At 38.0% G+C, this 11041-nt stretch overlaps 1 protein-coding gene and 1 long non-coding RNA gene across 5 annotated transcripts; one reads left to right on the forward strand and one right to left on the reverse strand.

The window, feature by feature from the left end:
• Positions 1–291: 291 nt before the first annotated feature.
• On the reverse strand, positions 292–2705 carry LOC107722317 (uncharacterized). Its single transcript, XR_001637799.1, has 3 exons — positions 2224–2705; positions 1208–1343; positions 292–352 (listed from the first exon to the last, which is right to left on the reverse strand). It is a non-coding gene; the product is annotated as an uncharacterized LOC107722317 (long non-coding RNA).
• Positions 2706–2823: 118 nt separating this feature from the next.
• Positions 2824–10053, forward strand: LOC107722314 (uncharacterized). Of its 4 annotated transcripts, XM_016530621.1 has the most exons (10): positions 3184–3234; positions 4739–4835; positions 4911–5054; positions 5131–5267; positions 5358–5494; positions 7887–7980; positions 8073–8408; positions 8491–8668; positions 8797–8918; positions 9038–10053. In XM_016530621.1, exons 2-10 carry the CDS (start codon positions 4748–4750, stop codon positions 9350–9352), a joined length of 1551 nt encoding a protein of 516 aa, XP_016386107.1. In that variant the 5' UTR covers positions 3184–3234; positions 4739–4747; the 3' UTR covers positions 9353–10053. The 4 variants fall into 4 exon arrangements, with proteins under 4 accessions (XP_016386106.1, XP_016386105.1, XP_016386107.1 ...); XM_016530620.1 differs by lacking the exon at positions 3184–3234 and adding an exon at positions 2824–2869 and having other exon boundaries at positions 4739–5054; XM_016530619.1 differs by lacking the exon at positions 3184–3234 and adding an exon at positions 2840–3104 and having other exon boundaries at positions 4739–5054.
• The last annotated feature ends 988 nt before the right edge of the window (positions 10054–11041 follow it).

Raw genomic sequence — 11041 nt, forward strand, 5'->3', positions numbered from 1 at the left:
CAGAAAATAGTGGTTTTCATCTTGCCACTTTCTTGGTAAAAAAAAACAAACAAACACATTTTTACTCAAATTAATCTAAATGGATTTATTGAGTTTTGGAACCAAACTCTTCATATATATATATATATATGATCTGTTCTGTCATAAGCGACAAGAGCAAATCAAATAATAGGATACAAACGGACTGAAAAGGTCAGAGCAGCTTGTCCCTAGACACGGTTCTAATACTTTTACCTGAAAAGATATTGCTGCTCCATTTTGGAAGATTAACTTTTCCCTTCTTTCACAGCCATTATCTTCTGTTGAATTATATTTTTGGTCATCTTGTTTTGGTTGTTATCAGTGCATTTTCCTGAAAATAGCAATCACACACTAAAGAAATGTAAATTTCTTCAGATGTCACACTATTGAACATAAATGCTTGTGTACAGTGCTGCCAAAAAATTTATTTATTCTATTTTTGTGTATATCAAATACTAAATATTGTGAGATATTCCAAAGAAAATTAACAAAATAAAAGCATATACAGTTATCATTAATAAACTGTATTTTGTGTTTATTCAGGTTGCCTTTGTTTCATGCACTTTTTTGAAGATCTGAACCAATTTAAGTCAAGTCACCATTATTTATATAGTGCTTTATACAATACAGATTGTTTCAAAGCTGCAAACAGAATTAAATTCTGCTGTGAAGCAGCTCTAAAAAGTAAAAAATTGTCATTGTTCAGTTGAAATCAGTGTTTAACTTAATTTCAATAACTGTATAAAAATGATCAAAAATAAAATAATTCCAATGCATCTACATAGCAGTTCTGCAGAAAACAGTGGTGCCATCATCTAGCTCAGTTCAGTCCTCATCCAATAGTATCAGTGGAGTCAGATCAATAATATTGCTGAATATTATGTGTCCCCAAATAAGTAAGGCAAAAGTTGACAGTGGCAAGGAACACAAACTCCATCAGGTGACAGAATGGAGAAAAAAAACTTTGGGAGAAGTTTAGGGATCAGTTCTCCAGTGGCCAACAAATGAACATGGTGTGATTATGATTCATGCTGCATCACAATTTAGTTTGAAATATACAGGAATGTAGGCCTACAAATAGCTGGAGTTATTAATCTCATTTAAATACTATCTAAAATCAGGTTTACATTTGTGGCTGACTAGAATGTGAGTGACCTTTAATGCATTTACAGAAATAAAGTCTCACCAACATCTGTTGAGTGCCTTTCACTTTCTCTCTTCTCCTCTCTCCTAATGTTGCTCTGTTGCAAAGATGGGCACACTATCAATGGAACACTTTTCAATTATCTTTTTCCTCATGTCAATTAGGGGTTGAAGCTCTCCTAGAAAAACAAAAACAAATACACAGTATATTCAGTGCATTTTGTTTATTCCATTATTATAAATAATGTTCTGATGCTATTAGATTGAGAACTGAACTGAGCTGGACAATGACATGACTAATTTCTGCTTATTAATAATCAGCTTATTACTAAATTGCTGAGCAATAGCATAATTAAATGCATCTATACACAGGGTTACATCAATCGTTGGATTGGGATGTTGATGTTTTATTAGATTAGATTTTAATATTTTATAATATAAATATAATTTGTTTTATTATAGTAAAAGTGTAGTAAAAACAGCATTAAACCAGTTGTTTTGTCATTCTATCAGACTTAAAGTTTGCATGAAATCAAAATGGACTTTATTTACTTTATTAGCGCAAATTGTTAGTCTTGATGTGAACAATTAATCCGTGCAGTTAATCCGCTGAAACAAATATTTGTCATGGTAATCTTTCATCAAAATCTGGACATTGGCTTCCGCTCTGGAATGGCATTACTTCTCAGTTTGACGGCTTGGACAGAATATCCTTAAACACACCCTCCAACCGTTATTAGTTGCTTTGAGTGAGAGACAGAGAGGAGGAGCACAAAAATAAAACCACGCCCTCAATTCAATATTCCGTTTCAGCTGGAAATACGTCACTACACTGAAATAAAGCCGGCAGCAACTTCTGGTTCACGCTGACTTTAAGTTCTGTGTGTTTTATTTTCCCTCATAAGCACCTCGCGCACTGACCCGCGTGTGTTACATATCAGTATGGAAGCGGCGTTTCCTCTCATTTGCTCAGCGGGTTGAATAAGATATCCGTCAAGTCTTTTTACATCTCTCTAAAATTATAACTAAAGATATGAGGACATTACATGTTATACTCACCGCTAAACTGGATGACTCGACAAAGTCAACGCTCCAACTCGCCTGATGAACTTCTCTTCCAGAAAGCAGTTCTTCTCTTTTGTCCCACTTACTTGTGAGTGGCCTCGGGGTGTAATGTTGTTATGTCTTTATGCTTTTCTTGTGATAGTCCACATATGAATGAAGTTGTCAAACCAAAATGTATTTTATACTTTTATATCCATCCTGTAGCAGACACTACGGAAAAGACGCTGATTTACCATTATCAGTAATCTCAGCTACTCGCAAGACTCGTTGTCAGGACAACGACTGTTGGCACGAAGGAAGATCTCGTCACGTGCAGGCTATTAATCTATGTGGGTGAAATATTCCATAGGCAAATATTTTTTGTACAAAAATATTTTTGTATGAATATTTTTATAGGGAGTCTACATAAAAAAAATAAAAAAAACTTGCCTACTGTAAATAAATGAGACAGACGTTTTTGCATCTGAAATCTTCACATGCAATCTGTACTTCATTATACTGCAAATCTACAGTTGTACTTCAATGTACTGCAGTTATTTTTTGTAAGGGACATGCTAATGTTATCAGACAAACATACAGCAATAGCTACAATAAAGGAGAGGAGTGCAGCTGGAGAGAGAGATGAGGAGCCGCCAGACTGGTGAGAAACACGCTAATGCTAATTATAACAAGCACGCTAATAGACAAAGAAAAACAGCTACTACAGAAGAGAGGGGTGCAACTGGAGAGAGATGAGGAGACGAACAGCTTGTGGGAAACACAACCTTCTCACACAACAACAGACATGTTAATGCTAATGCTAACAGACAAAGAGTAACAGTTACTAAAGAGGAGAGGAGTGAAGCTGGAGAGAGAGATTAGGTGCTGCCAGACTGGTAAGAGAAACACTAACCTCCTCACACGACAACAGACATGTTAATGCTAATGCTAACAAACATGCTAAAAGACAAAGAGTAACAGCTACTACAGAGGAGTGAAGTTGGCGAGAGAGGAGCTGCCAGACTGGTAAGAGAAACACACAAACCTCCTCACACAACAACAGGCAAATGCTAATGCTAACATACAGTAACAGCTATTATAGAGGAAGGGAATGTTCTTTCACAAGAGATTCCCACTGAAACATTTTCTTGGATCAGTCTACTTGTAGTTTGCATCCTTATACCAATCATGTATCGTAATCCATTTGCCAAATGAAGTTAATGTCAATGGACATTTAAGTTAAACTATTTTGCATCATGCCTCAATAATTCTGGAAAATCAGTTTTATCTGGAGCAATAGAGGTAATTCAGTTCTGAAAAATACTAAAGTAATCTATAGTAAATACTATAGTTTTTTTGAACCATACTATAGTAAAGTACTTGAATGAATTTGTTTTCTTTTCTTATAATTCTATAGTTGTTGTGGTAATATAACAAATATAGTAATATAAACAATTTACTTGACTCAATACTGTACGTCTTATACGACTATAGGGTATATTAAACTACAATACACTACAGTTTACTGTAGTAAAAATGGAAGTATACTACAGTATTTATTACACTTTATCAGTTCACTATAGTTAATACCTACAGTATGCAGTAGCATTCATTAACAAAGTGTTGTAAATACTATAATATATACAGTATACTATAATTTACTATAGTTTACACATGGGAATAAATATATAATGAGAAAAAATTACTCTGTATAAATTTGTAATATCTTTTAATATCAAAATTGCTCATGATATATTTTTTGGGTCCGAACCGCGGTTCGTTTGTGTCATCAAACCAGCAGCTGTTTACACCATTGCTTAGTAACGACGGCGCAGGAGAAGGCGGCAAAATGCATAACGCTGCTCTCCTCACTTTTATATTTTTGATTTTCAACCATTGGTTTTGTTTCCAAAGTTTTGTAACATAAGGCACTTGCGTCTATCTGCCGTGAATATACTGCAAATGCTCTAAAGAACGCTGAAGGTGAGAAGAAATGAGATATACAGCTCTCTGCTTGAAGCGAGTCAGCCACACTCATCAGTAAATGAGAGCGTGAAACGCACACGCAAGCACACATTTTTATCAAATAACACGCTATTAATAATGACTCACTTCAGCGATTTGGTATGTTTGCGTTTATTTCAGCAGCAAACCGTACCAGAGTTCACTTGAACTGTACCCCAGACCACCCTTTTTAAGTGGACTCGGGTGCGGTTCGCGGGTGTGCACCCAACTTCAGAAGACAGCGTTCACATCATCCAAATATACTGAACTCTGACGTCAATCAAACCCGGGTGCACACCAAAAATGCTAGTGTAAAAGCCCTCTTACATACTACACCTTTAATCATTCATTTAATTTCACAATTGTTGGAACATCTTCCAAAAATCATGCATAAGTAATGTAACTATAAAGGCTTTTAGAAAATTCACTTAGAGATGTCATTTTTTTTAGCAAACCCATCTAAATGACAGGTTTATGCAATGTATATGTTTATAGTCTTTAATTACATCTTTTTTTGCTTTGTCAGATTTGAAACATGCTGCTGATCAAAGTTAGATATCAGGACTCCAGGAAATTTATCAGACTTCAGGATGGATTCACTTTTGCAGACTTTGTTAATGAAGGTGGGTTTTTTTTTTTTTACTTCATTTGTTTGTTTGTTGTTTCTATTTCATACATAAAATGCTGTATATGTTTAGTCCACAGTAGGTTTGGCCTACCACCTGAGACAAATCTACACATTTATGATGACACTGAAACTGAGATAGACGAGGACATTTTACAAGATGTGCTCAATGCGAGACCTGATACGTCGCTCATTATTGTTAGAAGAGAGAATGAAGGTACAGTATGGCATTGCATTCCTGTTGTGTAACAAATAAATGGTTATTTATGTTGTAATAGGTTCTTGTGTTTCAGAAATGTTATCAGATGCAACAAGCAGCTCTTGGACTGACATTTTGTCACTTAGTCATTCATCATATGAACTTGACCAAATGCCAGAACGCCCTTACAAGAAATCTAAGACATATGATGCAGCAGCTGAGGCAAAAGAGGTTACTTGTTCATTTAAATTTAGTACATGTTTTATTTTTTAAATACATTAAGTTAGTAAAATTTTGATGTATCATGTTTTTTTTTTGAAGATGGTTCGTAGTGCCCTAAAGCAGACAAGTGGAGGAGATGCTGTCCTTGCTGAATACAGTTCCAAAAATACACTTTCAAGTGAAATGAGACGAGTCCTAGTCAACATTTTGGTTGGACATATGGTGGAAATGCATGGGTAAAACTGCTTTTTATTTGCTCTTAAATACTCATAGGCATGACAGCGTCATATAAAAGCTACAAAGTGAAGCTGGCATCACAATAGAGTTAGCTTCTGATAGGATGAAGCAAGCCACTCCCAGGCACACAGAAAATATGGCAAAGGGAAGAGGAGTTATAGTCGTACCCAAAGTTGTGTTGAGTTGTATGGCAACACTTTGTGGAACTAAATACCCACTACGCCATAATGACAAAATATCTAATGTTCTATGTGTTCTAATGTGAAGCTGCTTGGGCACAACTCGGGACATGAGCACCTGAGACCTCGTAACTAGGATGTCCAGGCTAAAAAAAAATCTTATAGAAGTATGTGGGGAGGACCCACCTGCCGCATCATAAATGTCTTAGAGGGATGCCCCTGAAAATAAAGCCTTAGATGATTTCATACCCTGTGTCTTGAAGAGGCAAAGGCAGGTCGTGTTCCTCATAAGCCATAGAAATTGCCTCTACAATCCACTAATAGATTAGCTAGCCAGCCCTTCTTAGGGGACCCAAAACATATCTGCAACTGTTCAGTCTTTCTACAAGTAGAGGTCATCTGAACATTAACTTCAAGGGCCCTCACAAAATATATAATGTGTAGCATCTCTTGTTCCACCAACCCATGAGGAGGAGGATGAAAGGCCTGAAGGACCCTGGACCGGGTCACATTAGTGGGTACTTTAGATACATAACCCAGTCTCGGGTGAAGAATAGCTTTCACCCTTCAACTCCAAGCAGGAGGAGGCAACTGACAAGGCCTGCAAATCTCCTAGTCTCTTTATAAAAGTGATTGTCAACAAGAGTGTAATCTTAAAAGTGATGCACTTAGCAGATGCACCATCCACGGGCTTGAAGGGTGCCAGGGTCATCCTTTCCTAGACAATAGCTAGGTCCCAAACTGGAATTCTAGCCTGAGCCATAGGCCTTATCCGCTGAGTATGATGAAGGAAACAAATCACAAGGTGGTGCTTTCCCAAAGAACCACCACTTAATGGTGTGTGGAAGGCAGGCTGCCATGTACACCTTAAGTGTGGATGGGGAAAATTGGCAGGAAAACTGTTTTGAAGGAACTCCAGCACTAAATCCAGTGGGCAGTTACCTGTGTCCTAACTTATGCTCTCTGCACCATAAAGTGAATACTCTCAGGTTTAGAGCATAACATTTCCTTGTGGAAGGAGCTCTAGAATTGAGAATGGTCTCTACAACCTCAGCTGAGAGACCCTCACTTAGGAACTGATCCCCCTCAGGGACCAGACCCACAGCTTTCACCTCTCTGGCCGGGGGTGAAATATCGTGCCTACAGCATGTGTGTGAATGTTACTCCTGATTGGGATCTTCCATGGGAGGCGATCTAGTAGTGCTATAAGGTCCGAAAACCACACTCAGGCCCGCCAGAATGGGGTTTAGAGTCAACGAGTCAACTTATCCCCGTCCAAGGCTTCTTCCACACGACCAAGGAATGTGCATGAACTTGATTGTGCGAGATGAGTTACCCCTTGGGGAAAACCCCCTGGTGCTGAGCCAGCACTGCAGAGGTTTCATGTACAGTAGGCCAAAATGTATCACATTGAACACTGCCGCCATGAGCCCTAACAGTCTCTGAAACTGTTTCTCAGTGATGAACTGGCCTAGCTTGATTCTGATTACTGCTGCCAAAATCGATTCGATATGTGCGAGAGACAACTGTGCCCGCATCATAACCAACTCCCAGAAAAGTTGTCCTCTAAACTGGAGTGAGCATATTTTATTGCCATTGAGTCTTGACCCCAAGCACTTTATATGGTCAATGCCGTGCTTCCATGCTGTGCTTCCTTGCGACTGGGTTAATATTAACCAATCATATAAAAATTGAGAACTCGGATGCCCTGGAGTCTTAGAGGAGCCAGAGTGGCATCCATGCATTTCATGAAAGTGCAAGGGGTTAACGCTAGGCCGAACTGGTATTGGTATGCTTTGCCCCCGAGAGCGGACATCAGGAACTTCCTGTGCTGCAGAAAAATGGAGATACGGAAATAACCATCCTTTTGATCTATCGTGAGAAACCAGTCCTTGGGCTTGATTTGACTCTCCGAATTGTTTTCACAATCCAATGAGACACATTGTGTAGTGTGTGCCAGGCTTCAAGGAAATCTACTGGAGGAATCAACCTGTTGAGGCTGACCTCAGGAACATTTTGAGTAATAGATTCGGTATCCTGTATCCAATATTTCTACAGGGAGGGCGAACCCCTCATGACTGCAATGTTATTAGGCGGACATTGGGGTTTAGCAGCCTAATATTCCTGGTGCTGTTTGTATACCGGCTGTCATGTTTGTACACGTGATTGTTGTGTTTTTGCTTATGTATAGTCTATGTCTGTGCTTTTTAAGGAGAATTCCCACAAGGAACCAGAAGGAGACGTATGCTCTAGGTGTTGTGACTCTTTTCCCATCACTAAAGGATCCGTTTTCAAAAAAAGGTTATGTGAGTATCCTTAACTTGTGTATTGTATATTGTAGCTGTCTAGATTGTCCCTTTGAATAATGAACCTTATAATGTTCTTTTAAATGCCATAGGAACATTTTTATGACACAGACAGTGGGACTGGATACATTGCATGGCGACTGAAGACTGTTCAGAGGAACGCCAAGAAGCGAAATAAGCCTAGCATCTTCAAAAGAAGTGAGACTGGCTTGAGTGGACCTTCTTGGAACAGATGTTCCAGCTTTGAGCAGCAGGATGAGGATACTTTAAGAGAGGCAATTGCCTTTCTTACTCATTCCACAGATGAAGCACAGATCTTACTCAAAATGAGGGAGACTTTTCACTATAGGCATAGGCTTGTTCATGACCCAAACAAGACGACAGACATTCTGAAAACCTTTCCTACATTTCTAAACACTAAGGGACTTGTAAGTTTGGAGATTCAAACAGCTTATTCAAAGAGTAATGGGCAATATTCAGAATTCTTATTTATGCTTTTTTTAATTAAAGGTGAATCAAGACTTCTCACTACTCTTCAGTCCTGAAACATCGTCAAAGTTGCTTGAAATGTGGGATACCACTTTTAAGGCAAAAATTATCGAAGAAGCCATAGGCTTGACTTCAACTGCTGTTGTGTGCTCACTTCTTCTGTCAGCAAATAACCAGAGAGATAGTGAACATTGTTCTGGTAAGATGTTATTTTCTCAACTTCATTTATTTGAGTAAACCTTTAAATTGGTAGCCTCAAAGCATAAGTGATGCCTTCACAAAAACATTATCTGGATAAAGTCCTTGTCAATTATATCTGAATTTTAGACTGGGACAGTGACATGGCAACATTGCTTTTGCTGCTCCATCTACTTCCACCATCACCTGGAAAGAAGGTCTCAAAAATCAGTGCATCAGATGCCATAAACAGGCTTGTGGTGTATCAGAAGGTAATGAGACTAGGAATGTGACTGCTTTAAATCTTCCTGAATTTACTGTTCCTAAGTTTTTCTTTTTCATTATTATGTGACTGCATCTTGTAGAATGTTTTTCATCTGTCTCTTTGTAGTCTCGTATCAGCCTTGAACAACATCTTCAGCAACGAGAAGGAAGACAGCCATACCTGCTTGCTGTTGGCAGGAACCGCAACCAGATTGAGCACTTTTATATAGCTCTAAATAAGAATCTCATCCCTTGTCAGTCGGATACATCCCTCTGTGCATTTGATGAACTATTTAAAGCACATTTTGTTTTTAATTTAGCGTATGATGAGGCACTCCTTCATTTTTACACTTTCATTCAGACAACAATCTACATGGTTGATGTAGGGAAAACCAAGGAGTCACCAAGAGTTAAGGAGCTGAGAGCAAAATTACTGAATTAGCCATATATGTTTTAAATGCAAATAATATTTTGTGACTCCGTAACAACAGTTTGGGTCTGAATTATATACAAACTCTCTGTCTTGTTAAGAATACCCCATTATTTTTTGGTGATGTGGTGCCACAAGACAATAGAAACTGGAATTTGTTGCGAATAATCAAATTTGTCTTTTCTCCAGGGGTTTCTGATGGCATGACTGTATCTCTTAAACATCTAATCAAAGAGCACCATCAGCTTTTTAAAATGTTGTACACCAATCAACATGCAATACCTTAACACCATTTCATGGTCCAAAAAACAAACTTTTCAAAAATTCTCCAACTTTTAGAATTGAAGTTGGAGAATTTTACCAAGTTTCTTGCCAGGAAACATACAATGTCCACTGCATATCAGTGGGACTCATTAACATTTCACCACAAAGAGTATGGGCCAATGTTTTTAATTTTGAATACCAAGATGGTGGTAAAGAATTGTTGTGATCACTTACAATTCCTGTGTATACAAATATATGTTCCACTAATTAGGTTAGAATTGTTTCCATTGAATACAAAGTTGGAGCTAATTGTTTGTAATGAGTAAAAGAATGAAATTCCTGTATTGTCCAAAATTGATTGATGACTGTATATTGTTTGTTATCCCTTGATTTACTCACCCTAAAGCCATCCTAGATGTATATGACTTACAGTGGGTACGGAAAGTATTCAGACCCCCTTAAATTTTTCACTCTTTGTTATATTGCAGCCATTTGCTCAAATCATTTAAGTTAATTTTTTTTCCTCATATGTATATATTCTTTCAGACTAACACAATCAGAGTTATTTAAAAAAATATCCTGGCTCTTCCAAGCTTTATGATGCAATGAATGCCTGCCATGAGTCTGAAGCCCACAAAAGTGCTTCTATCCATCATGAAATCAATCCACGCAGCTCCAGGGGGGGTTAATAAAGGCCCTCTGAAGCAAATCACTTTGTTTTTGTAAGAAAAATATAAATTTTGAAAACTTTCTAAACTGAAATTACTAGCTTCCGGTGCACAGTTGACTTATGGCAAAAGGATATCTGACGCGACGTAGGACGTAGCGTAACTGTTTAGAACTGCGAGAGGCAAATGCTTACGCTACATTCGACGTCATATGCTCCATCTCTTACGTTTTTGCCGTAAGTCTACCGTCTGCCGGAAGCTTGTAATTTCAATTTATAAAGATCTAAAAATTTATATTTTTCTTACAAAAACAAAGCGACCCACTTCAGAAGGCCTTTATTAGCACCCTGGAGCCACATGGATTGATTTCAGGATGGATGGAAGCACTTTTTTGGGCTTCAGACTCACGGTTTTGTGTTTTGAAAAGTTTTTATTTGGACTGTTTTTCTTCAATATCCTGACAAAATGTGCAGCTTTTGCAATTTATTCAACCAAATGTTATTGTTTATAAATAATACATTTTTTGTGGATCCTATATGGGCATATATAGATTAGGGTTAGGGTTAGGGTTAGGTTAGGGTTAGGTATATAGATAAAAACGAGTTTCACCCTCATTAATTCCACCCTCATTAGCATATGCGATCTGATTGGCCAAAACTTACCTGGCCGTATCTGGTGAAGCGGAGGTCCGATGTGCACATAACTGGTATCGTTGGATTCAGGAAGTGTGGATGTATGGAGGAAAGGGTGTTGCTTTCAAATCCAATGT

This window comes from Sinocyclocheilus rhinocerous, unplaced genomic scaffold (assembly GCF_001515625.1).
Source record: "Sinocyclocheilus rhinocerous isolate Xijiao unplaced genomic scaffold, SAMN03320098_v1.1 scaffold4319, whole genome shotgun sequence".
Taxonomy (NCBI): Eukaryota; Metazoa; Chordata; class Actinopteri; order Cypriniformes; family Cyprinidae; genus Sinocyclocheilus; species Sinocyclocheilus rhinocerous.

Coding starts and splice junctions, on each gene's coding strand:
- LOC107722314 (XM_016530620.1), top strand. CDS start 4,748: ATGCTGCTGATCAAAGTTAGATATCAGGACTCCAGGAAATTTATCAGA. Junction 8,409..8,490: donor TTCTAAACACTAAGGGACTT/GTAAGTTTGGAG, acceptor TTTTAATTAAAG/GTGAATCAAGACTTCTCACT. Junction 8,919..9,037: donor GGCTTGTGGTGTATCAGAAG/GTAATGAGACTA, acceptor GTCTCTTTGTAG/TCTCGTATCAGCCTTGAACA.